The 21,798-nt window shown below is 30.3% G+C and overlaps 2 protein-coding genes across 4 annotated transcripts; both read right to left on the bottom strand.

Annotated features, from left to right (window-relative positions):
• Positions 1–2,225: 2,225 nt before the first annotated feature.
• Positions 2,226–3,040, bottom strand: LOC109155390 (wall-associated receptor kinase-like 20). Its single transcript, XM_019303087.1, has one exon. The coding sequence runs from the start codon at positions 2,984–2,986 to the stop codon at positions 2,369–2,371; it is 618 nt and encodes a 205-aa protein (XP_019158632.1). The 5' UTR covers positions 2,987–3,040; the 3' UTR covers positions 2,226–2,368.
• A 505-nt stretch (positions 3,041–3,545) lies between these two features.
• On the bottom strand, positions 3,546–9,588 carry LOC109155389 (single-stranded DNA-binding protein, mitochondrial). 3 transcript variants are annotated; one of them, XM_019303086.1, is made up of 7 exons: positions 9,406–9,588; positions 8,898–9,082; positions 8,101–8,309; positions 7,914–8,014; positions 5,959–6,018; positions 5,730–5,782; positions 3,546–3,866 (listed from the first exon to the last, which is right to left on the bottom strand). In XM_019303086.1, exons 1-6 carry the CDS (start codon positions 9,476–9,478, stop codon positions 5,766–5,768), a joined length of 645 nt encoding a protein of 214 aa, XP_019158631.1. In that variant the 5' UTR covers positions 9,479–9,588; the 3' UTR covers positions 3,546–3,866; positions 5,730–5,765. The 3 variants fall into 3 exon arrangements, with proteins under 3 accessions (XP_019158631.1, XP_019158630.1, XP_019158629.1); XM_019303085.1 differs by lacking the exon at positions 3,546–3,866 and adding an exon at positions 5,202–5,574; XM_019303084.1 differs by lacking the exon at positions 3,546–3,866 and having other exon boundaries at positions 5,284–5,782.
• Positions 9,589–21,798: the final 12,210 nt, after the last annotated feature.

Below are 21,798 nucleotides of genomic sequence, written 5' to 3'. Positions count from 1 at the left end.
GCGAGGATTATGCTAAACACGGCTCTAGGTATAGTAGGTCTGACCCTCGGCCCGACTTGATCTGGTCGAGGCAAAGTGATAAGCACTGTTCTTCGCTGGCCAGCGAGACTACACTCGCTCGGAGATCTAGGTTGGGCAAGTGCGGGAATAGGTCGGTCATGCTCGGGCACGATTTTACTAGGTGAGTAGGCTCGATACCGATCATGTAAGCGTTATGGTACGGTTAGAAATAATCTCTATCAAACGCAAAATACAAAAAGATATATTAAATTATAAAAATTAAAATATAATTATCATATGGTATTAAAAATTTGAGCTATTTCCGATCACCCTCTTCCAAATTTGAAGAGACATGTATATTCTAAGACTTAGTTGTGGTGCAACCTGAATCTCCACTTATATATAGGAAATAGTTGGAAGTCCAACCACCTTCTTCTAATATTTTAGTTTTATCCTACGCATGCACTGACGTTAGTTCGTCCCTCTTCCAACCATAACATGCATGCTATTATACATATTTGATTTACGAGGGAAATCGCAATTACTATATATCTTAGAGTTTATATGTGCATTAAGTAAATGTTATATTGTGACCTTAGTCGGTAAATGAAGTTAATAATCTAATTAATTTTATTGGAATTGCATGCTAGTATACATATTTGAGTGACATGGGAAATCGCAACCACTATATATCTTAGGGTTTACATGTACATTAAGTAAATCTCACATTATGACCCTAGTCGACAAAAGAAGTCAATAGTCTGACCAACGCGATTGGGGTTGCATGTTATTATACATATTTCTTCATATATCATTATTGTATTGGTTTTTTTTTTTTTTTTGTTAGCTTTGATATTTTTTTTTTTTTGAATGCTTGTTAGCTTTGATATAATTATTAATTTATAGATTTTTTTTAAGTACTATTGACTCTATTACAAGGTAGTATCTATTCTATACTCCCCAACTCCCTACTTTATGCTAATTTTGTGTGGTTAATTTTTTATTTTAAATTTTAATTCACCACAAAATGTCACATCAAGGAACGAATGTGTATGAATAATGAATGCTGGAGAGTGTAGCAAAGTCCGTCCCCAACTCCCTACCTATTAAACATCATACAGTGCAAAGTGAACCCTAATTCATAAATTTTACCAACTTACTTTTTTTTTTCTCTCTCTCTTTTTCTCCTTTTCCTTTTTGTACGAATAAAATTGATATATAAAAAATACTCCATATATCATTAACAAAATTTAATTGAGATATTTTAAATGACACTCATATTATTATTATATTTTTTTCGTTTACATAAATCTATAACTATAAAGTCATTACTACTTTAGATATATAAATTAATTACTTTAAGTACATAAATTTAATATTATAAGCACAAAAATTCACTATTATAAACATATAAATTCACTATTATAGATTTATAGGTACATAAATTCAATAATGTAAATACATAGATTCATTAATGTAAGTACATAAATTCACTATTATTGGTGTTATTTTTTTTGTACATGTAATATTATTTGTATGTACCTTATGTACTTTTTATCATATTTATATACCTAGGTGGACCATATAAATATAATTTGCCATTAAACATGTGCAAAATATTGTTGTTTGGTCTTTGACAGATCTATACCAAATTTTCCACATACATCGTTTGGTTTACATGGGAATTGAGAATAAATAATATAAAAACTAAAATATCTAATAAATTATTATTATTATTATTATTATTATTATTATTATTATTATTATTATTATTATTATTATAACTTAAAATGAATCACATTCCATAGATTATAATATATATTATAATAAATCGGTAATAATGATGATGTTATTATTGTTGTTGTTACTTTTTATAAATAATAGATTAAAATGAATTAGAGTTAGGAAGTAAGAAGGATAACTTGATTAAGAATTGTAATTCCCCCAACCAAATGTGATGCACTTGTCCAAAAGGAGTCCAAACGGAGTGACTAAGTTAAACATGATTTTGATACTTAAAAGTCACAAATTTGATTATTTATAACACCCTCTTGGGTTGAGCACATCGCACAAAATCTTCGTAGTGTGATTTATCTTTACGATATAATTTTTGCGAGCAATATATTATACAGAATATAGTTTACCTAATGCACACTCTCGAGTAGTAGCTATAGATTTCTCTCATCATCACCATTAAACAACAACAACAACAACAAAAAGGACCAAAAACAATCACCCAAGGTTATTTATTCAAACACAAAATATGTAGAACAACTATTTTAAAAAGAAAATGAAGCTCGCAACAAAACACATTCAGCTTAGCTAACAAGACACAACCACAGAGTTGAAGCTAAAAGCAGTGGCAATCTCAGGTAAGAGGTATCCATTGCAGCTCAATGCCATAGTGCCATGCATGAAAGTTAACATCTCCTGGATTCAAATCCACCACAGATGTATAAGCACTGCACCCTCCAACCCTGGCCCTAATTCTATGAGAAGTCATAGATGAATCTTTCAAGTAAGAGCAACAAAGGGTATCCCCACACCCTCTCCCCTCTCCCACCCCCCTCTCAAACACTCTGCAAGGGCTGCTCAAAGAACAGTTCAGAGGGGAAAGAAGAATACCCTCCGAGCAATTCAATAACATTACTGTGTTGCGAGAAGATATGTTGAATGGGGAGTTTTGGTCGATCGTCAAGCCCCCTAAACTTAGATCAGAAGACATGCAAGTGTTTGTTAGTATCACGGGAGGGCTGATAATGAGTCTCGAGGCACTCGGGTCTATACTTTGGATTTTGTAGTAAAATCCCGTTGCTGATAAGAAGTTCAAAACACCATTGTTGCAGTAAACCCTATAGCTGGGGTTTCCACAACTATCACCGGTGCTAAGAGGGTAAGGCACATCCATAGTGCCACATTTAGGGCAATTATCATATGCTATCACAGAGGTTAATGAAAGAAACACTAGAAAAAGAACTTCTTGCATGGTAATAAATAATTAGTGTTTAGAGAATGACAACAAAAACCACAATGAGGCAAGAGTAGCTTGGATTTGAGTACCTATTTATAGAGAGGCATGCCAAGTTCAGTAAGCATAAAATAAACAAGGGTAGTTAATAGTTTAGTGTTGAATGAAATGGTTTCCAAGTGTCACTTCGAAATTTTAAGCTGTATAAAAATAGTAATCATGATGCAAATGGACATTTATCACCTAATTTCTAGAAACATGAACCATTAGCTTACTAGTTGTCCCAGAATCAAATTACTCAAACCTAAATTCAAGTACTACACACATAGAGTCTCCTCTTTACTTTTTACCATTCAATCAATCAGCAAAAGTGATAATGCACAAAAAAAAAAAAAAAAATACCTAGGAATATTCCAAAATAGATGGTAACTAATTTTACTGGACCTTTAAGAAACTGTAAAGTAGCAGGTAAGAACTCGAGTTAATTCTGCCAAACCTTAATAGCTGTATAACACAGTTGAAATGAAAGCTGGAGAAGCAAAAACAGATGTGTATATATTGTTAAATAAGTACAATGAAGAACCAACATATTTAGTTTTGGGTCTTACAACAAAAGCATTACAAGCCCGAAACACCTATTGTTAAATTTCATATTAAATTGCCATCAGAAGTTTAACATAGAAGAAGGTTAATACAAAAGCCAGATTGAATGAAAGTGCTTGAGAAGATAACGTACATCCTAGTGCTTTCTGAAGTGCACTTGGGGAGCATTTAGCCAATCAGGGCAGCCCTTTACCAATGTGGCTTATACTGACTCAATTAAAATAAAATTTCTTAAACCCAATCAGGGCAGCCCTTTCCCCATGAAATGTGGGGATTTTTTTTCGTTTTTAATGCACTGTCATGGAAAAGATAGTTGTAAGATTTTAGCAAATGGTATTTCGACAGCATTTGGGACATCAACAGGTTAAATAAAAAATGAAATCATTCATTGGAACAGATGTTATGACAACCTTATAAGTGGTAGCAGGATATTTTACTTAAATAGTTACAGCAAATAGCATTCCTCCAGGACTAAATATTTACTATACACATGGTCCAATGATTTGGTACAGTTATCATCATTACATATTAAAGCAAAAGATCAGCTCCAAAGGCCTACGATGCAACAAAATTCTTATGGAGGAGCGTTATCACATGGAAACTCATCAGAAACTTTCCCAAAACGTTTTGAGGCTGTTTCCATAATTTTTTTTTTTTAAAAAAAAATTAAGACACATTTTCTAAAAGAAAATGAGATTCAGGAGTCTAATTGAAATAATAATAATAATTTTTATTGTTATTATTATTATTATCATCATCATCATCAAAGGTCTTACTTGCTCCAACCCCTATATTTTTATAGTATATATAGCCCTATATACCCTTAATTTTATATTACTTTAATTATAAACTAGTAAATAATTAATATTTATCCATGTTTAAAGAAAAAAAATATTTTAAAATGTACCCAGTACCCCTGCTTTTTTTATATTTCCATGTTTCCCCTGCATTTTAGGTCCTACATTTTTTAAAATTACCATTTCCCAGGGTCTTGTGACCTGTTTACATGCTATTTAGCCAAAGGCCTAATAATCTACTTTGTACAAAATATTTTCATAAACCGCCATGACAGCAACAGTATATCCTATTGACCAAATTTGGAAGATATCTTTAAATTAACTGATTTCTTAACAAAAATATGGACATTTGTAATAATACAACACCAACTCATACTCCAAATCAACTACTACTGTGTAGTAGAGAAAGGCTGTAACTACTAAGTCATAACTTACCTTATTTTTTGATCAGGTGAAAATATGATATACAATAGAACTACAAATACTAGGACCATGGAAGGACAATTAAATGAACAACATAGGAAGCAAACTAAGAATCAATTCCGTTCATAAGCAACCAATGGGTTTCAATCAAATCTAGCATTCTAACAGTGTTTGCAAACATTAAAATCTATTAAGTCCTTGCCATGTAGTAATAAACACAGCTATTTGAAACTTAAATGAGATCCAAGATTCATCCAAGAAAGGTTTTCTTATTCTTTTAAGGATTTTTCTAAACAGTGGACCAACATAATGCTAGAAGAGAAGTAGGGCAATAGCATAGCAAAACTGAAAACTAAGAGGATTTTCATCCTGACCAATCTAATGCAAAATTGAAAAGTTGGAGACATTTCTGATGAAAAGCAAAGTGTGCTAAATTTCAAGTTAGAAAACAAAGCTTCTGTTGGGGAGGAAGAATCAATCATAAGACTAATATGAAGCCACTACCATTTTTTCTCATTCCAAAAGGAATCCTGCATACTAATATGAGGCCACTATCATTTTCTCATTCCAAAAGCTAACCTATTTACTCGCAAATTAAAACATGAAAGAACTTTGGCATCATTATTGCAACTTTGACACAGATAACATGAGATCGCCTTAATGTGAATGAGGAAATGCATAGACACATCCACTGGACCAAAAGAAGAAAGGCTGTTCTTTTCAACTGCTTCCCCTCTTTCCATTGTTCAACAAAAACAAAAAGGAGGAAAAGTGCATGGTTTTCTTTGAACACAATAAGATAAAATAGTTATTAGCTGTTGGGCAAGGTAATATTCAAGTTGTAAATGGAAACAGAAAATTAAAATTCTGACGAACTACAAGAATATACTTCATTACTTCCCAACAATAGTATCATTTGATCATTATGAGTAGCTCACCGTTAAAACCTTAAACAATTCTTGAAGGGGGCTCCACTAAAGCAATCCTACACCTGCCACCAAAAGATGGGAAAATAAGTTATAAAAAATGCAAGCAGTGCAGCAGTAGATCAGGAACATGTATATGCTTTCATTTAGTACAAAACCTATCTCAATATAACATGGCAGAAATATTCATCATGCAACCAACAAAAAAAAAAAAAAAAAAAAAAAAAAAAAAAAGACTTACGCAGCTCATCAAAAGATATATTACTGACATTTTCTCCTGCTTTTATAAGCCGAACCCTTCCTGCAAAAGGAACACATGAACTAGTATTATGAGTTGTAACAATGTCTTTCAAATGAGACAACACATTTTATTTTAAGGTGTAAAAACAAATTCTGTACCAAGGACAATAGCTATGTTCTCAGAGGTTGATGTCAGTATATAGTTAATGGTTATGAGGTGATACACATTTCATATGGTTTCAGTGGAAGTTGACAAGTGCCAAAATAATGTTTTGAGACGCAGCATGAACAATCTTGACATGACTTGGTATATTTTCTTCAGTTTTCCATATTCTGCACTTCATTGTGGTTGCTATAAAAGTGGACGCTATGCTCACTCTTATGGAGAATATCAGTGCAGTCAACTATCTCAAAAGGCAAATTTGGGTGACATTAATAACTGAAAATTTGGGACATATTTGGACAAATTGTTAATGTGTTAGGAATGGAGAGAGAGAGAGAAGATTGCCACCATTCCTTCCGCTTGTGTTTGCAGACATGAATGCAATTTGTAATGGATTATTTTTTATGAAAATAGCATTATTCAAAAAGATAGAGTTAAAGAGTTACAAAGACCCAACAAATAAGGAGGCGATTCTCAACATATTAGTTCTGTTTATTTTTATGGTTTTGAAATTTGTTTTTTCAAAAAGAAAGTAAAAACATAAGCATGTTGGCTTTTATATTTTATCCATAAAGTAATGGTGAGCTGATCAAGCTGAGATTAGATGGAGCGAGGGTGAGCAGGGGTCAAAGAAAGGGGTTGGTGGGGAATGCCAAGAGAAGTTTAAGTGTAGTACACTGACGTAGTTAGGGCAGAAGGGGGTGATAAGTAGATACTTGTTAAGGATAAAAGTGAAGTATGCATAGGATAAGGTCAAAGGAGATGGGAATCAAAGGAGAGTGTGGTGGGTGTGTAAATGTGTAATAGATCGGGAAAGTGTAAATGTCAAACTAAGGTGAATTTAAGATTGGTAAAGAGAAGTGTGATGGTGTAGGTGGGGGTGGGCTATTGTCAAATACCATGGGTACATGGTGAGAGGAGTCAAAGAGGTGGTTGGTCAATAGCATTAGACTCAAAAATAAAATAGAAAAATTATGTGGAAAAACAAGCCACTGCTTTGTAAATGTTAGAAAATAAATAAATAAAAATAAAAACAAGAACAAACCAAAACAAAACATTACCAAACATTATTTTTCATTTTTCTTTCACAGAACCTCAAAATAAAATATTACCAAATGGCCCCTAAGTTTTGAAACATCCCTAGGTAAATCTGTGAACAGACAACATAGATTTTGCAAACTAAGCACATCTAGAAAGAAAAGCACAGATGGAAACAACTAAAGCTCCATATGGTTTAATTTTATAAGGGACTTAGAGGAAGTTCTTAAAGCAATGTGCCATACCAATTAAGACCTAAGGATCAATCAAATAAACATATCCCTCCAGTTTGTACTTGGTCAAGTAGCATATTAAAAACCTAATGAAGACCTACAGATCAATCAAATAAACACATGTCCCGTTAGTCTACATGAACCAATAAAATATGAAAATGACTTTACAAGTTTACTCACACCAATTGCAAAAAAAAGTGGGAAAAAAAAAACTCATGTGTACATCAATATGCATTTTGGTCAATTGGTTCACTCTAGGAATATTGAATGCTGCATTTCATCATTCTCTTGAGGGGAATTGGAGTATCTCAGCATTTCATACTATTGAGCCGATTTTCCTCTTTTATTTTAGTAACATATACCCTAGTAGCAGCAGGCCATGTACTATTATTGCCCATTACAAACATTTTGGAAGCCTCAATGAAAAAGAAGAGTATGTATTCCTCTTCTGCAAGATATTAACATATAACCCCTTTGTAATGATCAAACTCCTAAGGTATCAAATATAAGCTGTTGACTTACCATCCCGGCGCACACAAATTTCTGGTATGCTTTTAACTTCACCATTGATGCTATCATTGTAGACTCTGGTTTCAATGTCACCCTCAACATAAACAGAGGAGCTGAAATGACTTCACAATTTAGAAGAAGAACAGAGAGGTAAACTGAGATTCATTTTATAGAATATACTAAAAATAATAAACCCTACTTTTTAGTAAGTTGTTGAACTGCATAAGCCCCAAGCATATCATTGTGTACTGCAATACGATGCCACTGAGCTGGTTTAGGCAAGTTTTTCTCTGCTATTACTCTCTGATCAAAAAGGCCTCCTGTTCCAACTGTAAAGATAGTTACAGTTCGTCCATTTCTCAATATCTTCTGCACAGGAGCTTGTCCAACTTTGCCACATATAATTGCCTGTGAATTGGGGCGGGGTGCGGGAGTGGTTCTTTAAATGTAATTCATCACTCGAATCAGATATTCATATAAGAACTTTAAAACTGCCATGCTTCACTGCTATACCGCCACACTTCACGTTTAGATGAGCAAATTCAGAAGAAATGCAAACACACGGTTTGAATGCCACGGACTTTATCACCTGATGGCCTTAGATACTACTCCATAAAATATGAAATATGAAAATAAACTCCAAACCTAGAAAAATTAAGATCAATTTGGAATGGATTTACAGTGCCTCACGTCCATCATTAAGATAATTTAGATCTTTGAGTATTCAATATTCAATAAAATCCCACATATCATTCAAAACCTGCCATGAAGGAGTAGAGCCAAAAAATGCATATAATTTTGCTACTTGATAGTTGGGTTGTATCACATCCTTAGAGATGGAATACTCCAATGCATAAAACTGTTGTGATAAATCAATAGCATAGCATTTAAGTCACCCTTTACTATCAATATTGAGCAAACAAAATCATGCAATGCAAACTCCAAAACCATAAGAAACCAAAGTTCATTTTTACCCCTCCAATTTGATACACATACCTTGTGGACACCGCGGGAGTTCCATCCTTTTCTGGGATCCACACCATGGAGCTTTATCTCCCGCTTCTCAGGTACAAAATCATTGTCATCAATTTCTACACTATCAATGTCATCAGCATTGTCAGTGTCACTATGAAATGGACTGGTTGAGTAGAACAATCTCGAACTTCCATGTACACCCATCACTACAATTCAGCAAGAAACGGTCATTCCCCAGAATATAATCACCCTTTGCTCCTAAAGTGGAGAAAGGGAAAAAAAATAAGTAAAATGCGCACCAAATATTCACTAAATGTCCTCTTAGAGCAAACTTTAAAAGAAAAAATGATTGTACATATCGCTATGAGCGCCACATTAGGGCGTAAAGTCTTTCCAAACTCAAACGGGAGAAATTCATTAAATTATACTTCTTGAAATCAAAATGACCAAAACTACAAAATTTGTCGCTCACATATTTATATGCATTGATCGTGTGTGTGTGTGTGTATACATAGAGAGAGAATTGTACCAAGTGAAGAAGTAGGTTTCGTGGCAGGAGAGATTCGTAGGAGCTTGACGAGTTTTGATGCGGCAGAATTCATTTTCAGATGTTAGAAGTGAAAAAAATTCAAAATCGTAAGCGAGAGAAGACAAGGGTATAAGAAGGGTTTTGGCGTTCCGGTCTTTAACGGGTTTGGATGGATCATGTATGGTGACATCAGGCATCATCTGAATAATCTATACAATATATAAAAACAAAATCCTGAAATTTTAACTTCCATATAATTCTGCTATTTGAATGCTACTAGCTCTATTACATTGTAGTATCTGTACATATACTTTCTCAACCTACTGAAACACAAAGATGAGGCTCGAACTTACAACCTTCCAAATGGAAGTCCAACCCGGGTACCATTGGACCACATAGTCCTGGTAAAATGGTGTAATACAATCTATACTTCTATACTATATATAAAAACAAAATCCTGAAATTTTAACTTTCCGCCTAATTCCTAAAAAATATCTCTTCCTAATAAAATATATTGATTTCTACTTTCCCATTCGTACAATAATTCTGCGTTAAAATTCTATTCTAATATTATAAAATAGTGTAATACAATCTATACTATATATAAAAACAAAATCCTGAAATTTTAACTTCCCGCTCAATTCCTAAAAAATCTCTCTTCCTAATAAAATATATTGATTTCTACTTTCCCATTCGTACAATAATTCTAGGTAAAAATTCTATTCTAAAATTTTAAAATAGTGTAATACAATTCCCTTTGTACATCTATACTATATATAATAAAAAAATCCTGAAATTTTAACTTCCCGCCAAATTCCTAAAAAATCTCCCTTCCCAATAAAATATATTGTTTTCTACTTTCCCATTCGCACAATGATTCTGGGTAAAAATTCTATTCTAAAATTTTAAGATAGTGTAATACAATTCACTTTGTACATCAATAATATCTATAATCTATAATCTATAATCTATAATCTATAATATCTATAATTCTATATTCTATAATATATATATAATAACAAAATCCTGGAATTTTAACTTCCCGCCCAATTCCTAAAAAATCTCTCTTCCCAATAAAATATATTGATTTCTACTTTCCTATTCGTACAATAATTCTTGGTAAAAATTCTATTCTAAAATTTTAAAATAGTGTAATACAATTCTCTTCTATACTATATATATATATATATATATATATATATATATATATATAATAACAAAATCCTAGAATTTTAACTTCACGCCCAATTCCTAAAAAATCTCTCTTCCCAATAAAATATTCTCTTCTATACTATACTATATATATATATATATATATATATATATATATATATATATATATATATATATATATATATATATAATAACAAAATCCTAGAATTTTAACTTCACGCCCAATTCCTAAAAAATCTCTCTTCCCAATAAAATATATTGATTTCTACTTTCCCTTTCGTACAATAATTCTGGGAAAAAATTCTATTCTAAAATTTTAAAATAGTGTAATACAATTCTCTTTGTACATCTATATTATATATAATAACAAAATACAGGAATTGTAACTTCCTCCCAATTCCTAAAAAATCTCTCTTCCCAATAAAATATATTGATTTCTACTTTCTCATTCGTACAATAATTCTGGGTAAAAATTCTATTCTAAAATTTTAAAAGAGTGTAATACAATTTCCTTTGTACATCTATACTCTATACTATATATAATAACAAAATCCTGGAATTTTAACTATCCGTCCAATTCCTAAAAAATCTCCCTTCCCAATAAAATATATTGATTTCTACTTTCCCATTCGTACAATAATCTATACTATATATAAAAACAAAATCCTGCAATTTTAACTTCCCGCCCAATTCCTAAAAAATCTCTCTTCCTAATAAAATATGTTAATTTCTACTTTCCTATTCGTACAATAATTATGGGTTAAAATTCTATTCTAATATTATAAAATAATGTAATACAATTCCTATTGTAATCTATCTATTTATACTATATATAAAAACAAAATCCTGCAATTTTAACTTTCCGCCCAATTCCTAATAAATCTCTCTTCCTAATAAAATATGTTGATTTCTACTTTCCTATTCATACAATAATTCTAGGTTAAAATTCTATACTAATATTATAAAATACTATAATACAATTCCTATTGTAATCTATCTATCTATACATCTATACTATATATAAAAACAAAATCCTGCAATTTTAACTTCCCGCCCAATACCTAAAAAATCTCTCTTCCTACTAAAATATGTTGATTTCTACTTTCCTATTCGTACAATAATTTTGGGTTAAAATTCTATTCTAAGAATTATAACCTAGAATAAATCGTAATAATTAATAACTATAATCTAAGATTAAATTTGGAATTGTCAGGAAAGATAAGCGACCTCTGGTGAAATTAACTCTTTATCGATTTAAATATTTTTAATATATTATCACATTTCCATTCCGTGCATCGCACGGGTAAAAATACTAGTAAAAGATGAAAAGAAAAAATAAAGGGAAAATGACACTTTTTCCCCCTAAGTTATATACTTATAGCACTTTTTCCCCCTCAATTATTTATGTAAGCACATTAGTCCCCTTAATTATTTTAAAAGTGGTGGTTTTTCCCCCTAATATATTAAATTGACATTTCTACCCTTAAAGTAAACATTTTATTTATTTTACTTCTCCAACAAATTATTACGTATATGTAGCGATTACTACGGTTCGGTTCAAACTGAACCAGACACTATAGCAATCGAATTAAAAGTTTTCAGTTATAATTCAGATCTAGAACCCAATATTTAGATTTCAATTTATTAAATTTAAGAATAAAAAAAAAAAAACTGGATTATGAACTGTGAACCGGCGATTCCGGATCCAGTTCGCGATTTTGAACCGTCTTTATTTTAAAATTTTATTTTTTATTTTAAAATAGTCTAAATTCAACAATAAATGTATTTTATTTTTTTAGTTCGGAACATGAACCGGCCATTCTGGTCCGCGATTTTAATAAACTCTAAATATCGCGTTTTGATTATAAATTGTAATTGAAATATTTTGGTTTGGTTGCTATAGTATCTGTTTGGTTTGAACGAAATTATAGTAATAATTTATTGGAGAATAAAAATAAATAAAATATTTACTTTAAATATTTATTTTAAGGGTAAATATGTCCATTCAACATTTCAGGGGAAAAAAGAGCCACTTAAATAATTTAGGGGGAAAAAGTGCTATAAGTATATAACTTAGGGGGAAAAAGTACCATTTTCCCAAAAATAAATAAGTTGGAGGTGCGTTATAGGGCAAATACATTTTTGATATACTAAGGGGGGTGTATTCAATCATGACTTTCATAGAGTTTTAAAGACTTTTATGAACTTTAAAAGTTTGGAGGTATTCAATTCAAACTTTTAGAGAGTATTTAAAAGTTAGGCGGTATCAATCAAGATTTTTAAAGAGTCTTTAAAAGTCGTGTGGTATTCGATTAAGACTTTTAAAGAGTCTTTAAAAGTCACGTGGTATTCAAAAAGTTATGAACTTTTGTAGACTTTTTAATTTTAAGACTTTTGTAGACTTTTCATTCTCAAATATAAATAGTTGAAATCCAACCCTCAACCCCAAGATTTCAAATTTTCTTTCTAACAACTTTGAATGTTTTCTCTCTCTATTTAAACTCTATTTTCCCCCTCTATTTAAACTCTATAAATCTATCTAAATTCAATAAAATTATTTTTTCTTCATTATCCTATATTTTTGTCATACCTAAACTCTACCAATTTTTTTCTCTCTCCTAAACTTTAAAATCTTCATCTAAAAATTCGAAATAATATTATTTTTGCTTCATTATTGCTTGTTTATATTGGTTTTTATTTTTTTTTTTCTATGAATTTTTTATCCCTAACTATCTCTAATTCTCCCTAAATACATGAACAACGCAAAATTTTCATCGTCAAATTTTAATATATGTTTCATAATATTCATATAAATACTTATATAAATATGTAATAGAGTCAATAGCATTCAAAAAATATAAATACTTATATATTTTTTGATTTTTATTATTTTTATGTTTATATTCGTAATATATATTTTTCTTTTTTCTTTTTAACAACAGGTTACTACGTATAGCAAATTAATATTTTGTAAGAAAATTGTAAATGATAAGAATAAAAATCATTGAAAATTTGTAAGGATGTATTCAATTTAGAATTTCAATGACTTTTGTAGACTTTTTAAAATAAAAAGTTGATAAAAGTCTATAAATATTTTTTGTATAGACTTTTAGAGAGTCTTATAAAGTTTTAAAAAGTTTTGAACGACTCTATAAAAGTCAATCAAAGTTTATTAAAATCTATCATTTTAAAAGTCTTTAAAACTCTACAAAAGTCATGATTGAATACACCCCCCTAAGTTTTTTTTTTTTAAGGGTTTTAATATACTAAGTTAATTATTTGTATATTGAATATACATTATATAAAATAATGTACTTTTCATGAATACAATATATATTTTTAATATATTAAAATTAAATTATTTATGTATTGAATGTATATTAGTTGGTAGTATACATAATAATGTAATTTTAGTACTTAAATAATGTATTTTATGTATATAAATAATGTATTTCTTATTTATGGTCCATACAGCTGTGTTGACGATATAATAATGATTCCCAACAAATTTTAACGAAATCATATATGATAATTTATCTACTCCCTCCGTTCTATTTTATGTGTCTGGTTTGGTTAATGTGACTTGACTAAAATTATTTTCAATTCAATTTCTCATAATATTAAGTTTAGTATTATTATACAAAATTTATATATTTAAAAACTCTACTAAAAGTATCATTAAACACACAAAAAAATTCAAATTTAAAAATAAGTTAAAAAAATACTAAAGAAAATAAACAAAGAAAATAAATCGGTTTGACCAATGAATAGTAAGCAAGACAAATAAAATGGGACATAAGGAGTATTGTGTGTGTGAAGAAGGCGGTAAAGCATGTAGATAAATCTCAACCTTAGATCAACTCCTCTTTAAAAAAAAAATAAAAAAAATCGTAACCTCCGATCTTCAACAATGTGCTTTGAAAGACACAACAATGTGCTCTGAAAGGCACAATAATGTGCATTGGAAGACAAAAATGTGCACTGGAAGACACAAAGATGTGAAGCAATTATTGAAAAGACTAAATTTAATATATGATCTTCAACACAAATCATAAATGACCATAAATAATAAACAAGCAAACAAGATTCAACTCAAAATAGTAATTAGTGATCAAGATTAATTGGTCATTAAAAAAAATCGACACCTACGATCTTCAACAATGTGCTTTGGAAGGCTCAACAATGTGCTGTGAAGACTTAATAATTAATGTGTAGTCCAAGCTAGCCAAAACAATACGCACCTCGAAGGCACAATAATGTGCTCTAGAAGGCTCAACAATGTTTACTCTGATCTAAGACAAAATAATATTTTGATATGCACTTCGAAGGCACAACAATATCTCTGAAAGGCTCAACAATGTGCACTAGAAGACACATCAGTGTGCTTTGAAAGGAACATCATTATGCTCTAAAGGGTACAACATTGTGTTCTACAAGAAGAAGAAAAATGCTTTCAAAGATAATTAAAAAAAAAAAAATTACACAAAATTACTATAATGCCACCAATTTTATTATTATTATTATTATTTAAATAGCTTCGTTCTAAATTTCTAACCCTTGATTTGGACTGAATCAATGAATGAGATTAAACCCTATTTTTCACCTAAGGATGACTTTTCACCTGATTCGTTATATATATATATATATATATATATATATATATATATATATATATATATATATATATATATATATATATACACACACACACTATACTATATATATATTAATAAGAGCCCAAGAGAGTTAGGCTTATAATGGGTAGAAAAAATGGCGGTCAAGTTTTTTAATTAAATGAATGGCTCAGATTGATCAGATTTTAATTTTTCCTTAAGATTTCCTAATTTATCCTTAATGAATATGATTATCCGTTAACTTTTCCGTTAAATATTATATTTTCCGTTAATTTCTGTTAGTTCACCGTTAACTTACTCATTGACTTCAAATAGAAAGGTCTTAGGTTCGAACCTCATCCCAATCAAAGTTGGCATAATTAGTACCTTATTTTACTCTTAAGGATAAATTAAATAATAATTTAGTAGCTACAACAAAAAAATAATACATATGCATTTCTTCTTCCAAAGGCTGAACCCCAACCCTAAGGGCCCCCCACACCCCGGCCCGACAGAGCGGTGGGAGGTTGTAAATCATGGTGACTCAACTGAACATTAATCACAGAGGCTAGACCGGTGCTCACTGCGCACAAGGAGCCCCCCTCACTTTGAGAGGTTGCTCCCACACTGCCGCTGGTGAGACTCGATCCCTGGTCATTCTTTAATTTAGAATTATGTGTCTACAATGTCTTTATTCAAAAAAAAATGTTCATTAAATAAGAGAAATAATTTTATTAGTTATATTGTATTTATTTTTAATATAAAAATTCTTTACATTCAAATTCATCAATTGATTATATTCGCTACATTGTCCCTACAATGTCTTTATTTAAAAAAATTATTCATTATCAATAAATTAATTAAGAGAAATAATTTTATTAGTTATATTGTCTTTATATTTCTACAACGTAAACATTCTTTACATTCAAATTCATCAATTAATTATATTCACTACATTGTCTATTATCTTTTTTGTTCACTATTTTTTTTAATTAAATATCAAAGTTATAATACAAAATAATGTTATATATTTATTTACCAAGTATTTTATTAATACCATGAAAAAATTAAAAAAAAATATAATTAGTAAATCCAATCATATTAACTATTTGAGGGATTTGTTGACAAAGAGAGTATTCAAATCACACAACAAATTGAAGTGAGAACTACATCGCAATGTCCTTGTTTGACAATCAGCAGTTAGCGGTTAGCGTTAGCGGATTATATTAGCGAATTTGACCAGCGAATTATATCAACGGTTGGTAAAAAGATATTTGAAAAAAGCTGTTTAGATTAACATGTAAAATGACCTAAGGGTATACGTATATTTAATAATAATAATAATAATAATAATAATTGTTTTAAAAAAATATAATTAAGTCAATCATATTAACTACTTTGGGATTTATTGACAAAAAGAGTATTCAAATCACACAACAAATTAAAGTGGAAAACTATCTCGCAATGTCCTTGTTTGACAATCAGCAGTTAGTTCTTCAATATTAGTATATATTTAATATTTTATGCCCTAATTTTTATTTGCTCTCCCTTATGTCTCATATTTGGTTTCAACCATACGGTCCATACCTATACAATTATTTTATTGACAATTATAATCAATCTTGACTATATTATCTTGCGTTTGTAAACTTAGAATTGCCTATTTAAATACATAAATTTAACATTAAGTTATTTATGCATAAACAATTCCAATATAATCTTACCTTGATATACTTTAAAGTACTTATTTAAAAAAAAAAAAAATATTGAACATTTATCTCAATCGCGCAATGCGCATAAAAAACTAGTATATATATATATATATATATATATATATATATATATATATATATATATATATATATAGGAAATAAAACACACAATTCAATTCATCAAACAAAAAAAAAAAAAATATTTAATTAACAACATTCAATTAAGTGTCTGTAAATAATTAATTGAAGACACATAATTTGTTACTTGCCTCCAATAAAGTTAGACCCCTAAAGGAAACTAAAAAAAAAAAATGTTGGTTTGATTATTGGTTGAAATTAATGGTTCATATCATTTTGATTTTATTATTTTTTTAATTTTATCCTCTATTATATAATTTACTTTCACTAAATACCCTTGTATTGTATTTCTTTAGTAACGGAATATTCCGTTAATTATTTATTATTTTTAACTTACTCATTAGTTTTATATTTAGAGTATATTAAAAAAAAATACAATATATAACAAATACATACTAACCAGTATTTTCGTATTCGGTTTTATGTGATGTTAATTAACAATAAGTATATGTAATTGTCAGGTCTATATACATGCATCTCCTTAGCCAATTTAATCCAAAATATTTCAAAAATCCTTCAAATCATCTCAATTATCAATAATTCACCTAATTAAGCAAATGAAGCAAAAGAATAACATTTTGGGACGGGAATGGCGTATAAAGAGGCTCTTTCATGGTATGCCCTTTGTAATAGGAAAACCAATAGGTCTTATCTTAATAGCATTATATTTGAGTGTTTGTTTCTTAGTACTTCATTTTTATCTATTACTTTTGAGTTCCATGATTCATGAATCAGTTTACTCATGCTTTGACTAGAGTGTTCCCCATAATCTAAAAACATAATAAGCTTCAATCAAAGTTATACCCCTGATTTATGTCCATGTTTTCTATTAATTTTTTTTTGTACCTTGTGCTATAAAAGCTGCACTACATAATTTTTTAGACAAAAATATCTCTGCCGTTATAACTTCTGTTATCTTTCCACATTATTATTACCATGTACATGCATACACAATATTTTTCTTACATCCTTCAATGATAAGTTTGAATTCATTTAGGTTTTAATTAAAATGTTACCATAGTTATATTTAGTAAATTATCATTTCTATAATTCTTACCTCAATAATATTAATATGAATTCTACAATTATATATATATATATATATATATATATATATATATATATATATATATATATATATATATATACACACACACACACACACACACACACATTATTATTTTTAAAAAATTAATATAACTAAGATTTTAATATTTAATTTTAATATTGGGCATATATTTTTTTGCGCATCGCGCATATAAAATACTAGTTTCTTTGATAAGGCTTAATATATATATATATATATATATATATATATATATATATATATATATATATATTGATTCGTTTGATTTTCAAAAAAAAAAAATACTAATAATAATAAGTAAAATAAGATTAAATGTAAGGTAAAATTTTCCCCAAAAAAAAATGTAGGGTAAAAATATGAATAATTAGACACTTATAATAGTGCGACGTGTAGTTCAATAAACATAGAAATATGACACAACTCGAATTAATTCTTATATATATTTAGATTTAGATTGGATTAGAAGTTTAGATTTAGATTGGATTAGAAGAGATGAGTTTAGTTTAGAATGAAATAGTAGTGTAGCATTCCCGGGAAACCCAGCGGTCATACCCAATGCCACAAGAATAGGACGTTTACGATACCTACTTATCCCTTAGACAAGGATAATTAAATACACAATCACTTTATTCAAATTCTTCTCTCATCTCCCAAATTTTAATTTCTGAGATTCACATAATCACGAATCATCCCACCAACATTTCAGTGCTTCAATCCCACCCAGTTCCTGTCACTTCAATACAGACTATCATCATCGCAATGCGTAGGAAGAAGAGTAAACGAAGATGGACTATAAACCTTCTTCTACCTCGGAAATTCTGCTCCGTTTTCTCTCACGCCTTTGGCTTCAGACCTTCATCGCGCCACCAACAGGGTTTTTCTTCGAGTGAAAGCACGGAGACGAGCAGAGATCACGACGGAGGCGATTCGTCGGGGCGCGCATCTAAGATCGCGCGGATCAGATGCAAATGGAGAAAACGCGAGGAGAATAATGCGGAGAGATCGAAGCAGTTGAGTTCGAGATTTTCGGCGCTGTTCGGGTTGGGGAAGGAGGACAGCGAATTTGGGTTCAAAACGTGGAAGATCTCGCCGGTGAATAAAGTGGGAACAAGCGAGGATAGCTTCGCCGCCGGAGAGATTCAGAGCCCGGAATTTAACCGGAAAACAGGCCGGGGAATGGATGAAGGAGAAGAAGAAGAAGGATTAGAGCTGTGTAAGAAGAGAATACTAATGGGAGAGAGATGCAGAGCACTGAGCTCTTCCGGTAGCCTTCACTACGACCGTAACGGCGTTTTGTTGCCGGAATTTCTCCCCTAGACAGACGACAAATATGCTTAAATTCCATCAATTTCATATCATTATATTCCAATTCAACATGGGAAATAAAACCATGATAATTTCATGTTGTTTCTGCATATTATATTACCCTTTATGCACAACCATGTTATTCCTATCTCTACTCCCCCTTCATAATGAGTTTGCTTCACAACTCTTATAAAAATTACTGGATAAATTATAAAAATTATATTAATAGAAAATATGTCCATGCATGTCATGCCACACATCTGATAAGGAGCAACACACCGTGGATAAAAACAAAATTAAAAAAAAAAAAAAAGGAAGAAAATCTTTGTTCACTCGACCTGCAAATTAAAAATGTTGTTCTTGGGGACAATCTAAGCTAGCTAGGGCATGTAGCTGACAAGAATGCTTCCTACATACACAGTGATTTTACCACGAATCATAAGAAAAAGACAGATGCCAAAAAAAAAAAACAAAACAAAACAAAAAAAAAAACAAAAAAAAAAAACAATCAAAAAACAAAAGGCTTGACGGGCTAGTGGGTGCGTGCAGTATGTGTCCACGTAAGCCACTGCACCTTTTTCCAATCATTATGCTATGGACTCGTGTCCAGCATGTATTGACATGGTAACGGTGTTGTTAGTCGTTAACGGTGTTGTTAGTGGCACCGTTATCTTTCAAATTTTTTTTTTTAAAATTTCAGACCGCTTTATTATAGGAGCATATGTTCATAATTTTATCATTATATGTTCATAATTGTAAGTTCATAATGTCAGAGTTCTGTGTTCATAATTCCATAATTCCATAATTCCATAACTGTACATTCATAATTCCACAAACAAATAACGCCGTTAACAGCGAGACAAAATTAATTTTTTTTAAACTGGAATGCCGTCATTTTCCCTAAAAACGACGTCGTTTTGGACTCGAGTCCACAATGCATTGTAGATGCGAGTCCAGAGCATAATTTGCGCCTTTATCTCCCCCCTTCTCATTTCTCTTTCCTACAGCCACCGCGCCTTTTTCTTCCCCCTTCCCCTTTCTCTTTCTTACAGGTTAGCTCAAAAATTCTCTCTCTCATCCACATAAACATTGTTTGCATATCTCACAAATCTTTGATATAGACACTTTTGGTGGGATCCGCATAATAAAAATATCCTATCAAATTTACCACATCATGGAATAAAAGAGAGTAGAATTAGAGAGTACTTATAGTAAAATTCATGATTATCACACTTCAAAAACTTTCAAACTCTAGCATTATCCTCAAATAAAATATTAAATATTTAAGTTAATTATAAAATATTTCCAAAATGTAATGTGTCACCATTTAGGTTCATAATCTTATTGTACATTTGAATTTAATTGTTAATAATTCAAATTAAAATGTTTATCCTTCTCATGCCACAAATATTTTGATCAGGCCCAATAAATATTAGTCTAATTAATAATTAATTATCAAATGAGGCCCAATAGCATATCCATGGATCCATTATCACCATCAAACATGAACATTAGAGGATCAATAGTTAGAATCATTATTGTGTAGACCATGGTCCACACAAGATATGTGGACCATATTTTGTATACTGTAGAATAATATACATTCAGTACAAAAATAATGTATATTCAGTACAAAAATAATATACATTATATTCAGGGGATGTACATTATTTTTGTATTGAGTGTACATTATAATATAATGTACACTCAATACAAAAATAATGTATATTTAGTATATTAAAAATGTACTTTCTGTTATGGTTCACACAATAATTTACCCAATAGTTATGTTGTGCAACCGTGTTTACCATGCATGGTGCACACGGTTGCAAAACGATGTCGTTTTGACTAAAAATGCGCGTCCCATTTAAAAAAAAAAAAAATCAGTTTCGATTCCCCTCAACAGCATTATTGTGGATATATAGTTATGAATTATTGTGGATATATAGTTATGAATTTGTGGATATATAGTTATGAATTTATGGATATTTAGTTCATTTATTGTGGATATTTAGTTCATTCATTCTTGATTTTGTGTTATTCATTCACTGTGGATATATAGTTATGAATTTGTGGATATATAGTTATGAACTTGTAGATATATAATTCAAATTATGCACACAAAAATGTTATTGCTGGGAATCAAACCTGTTTTTTTTTTTTTTTAATTTTTAGTGGGACGCGCGTTTTTAGTCAAAACGACGTCATTTTTGCAACCGTTGCACCAGCACAGCATAAATCCTCATAAATCCTCAGGCCTTCCAATATTTTCCCTCTTGAAATTTAAATGAAATTGTGGCAAACGTCCACCATAGTGTAAAGTAGTAGTAAATATGCACCATGTGCAATTAGGGGTGGAAATAGG

This window comes from Ipomoea nil, unplaced genomic scaffold, assembly GCF_001879475.1.
Source record: "Ipomoea nil cultivar Tokyo-kokei standard unplaced genomic scaffold, Asagao_1.1 scaffold2701, whole genome shotgun sequence".
Taxonomy (NCBI): domain Eukaryota; kingdom Viridiplantae; phylum Streptophyta; class Magnoliopsida; order Solanales; family Convolvulaceae; genus Ipomoea; species Ipomoea nil.
The sequence above is the reverse complement of the archived record's forward strand: the minus strand, read 5'-3'. Positions and strand labels throughout refer to the sequence as shown.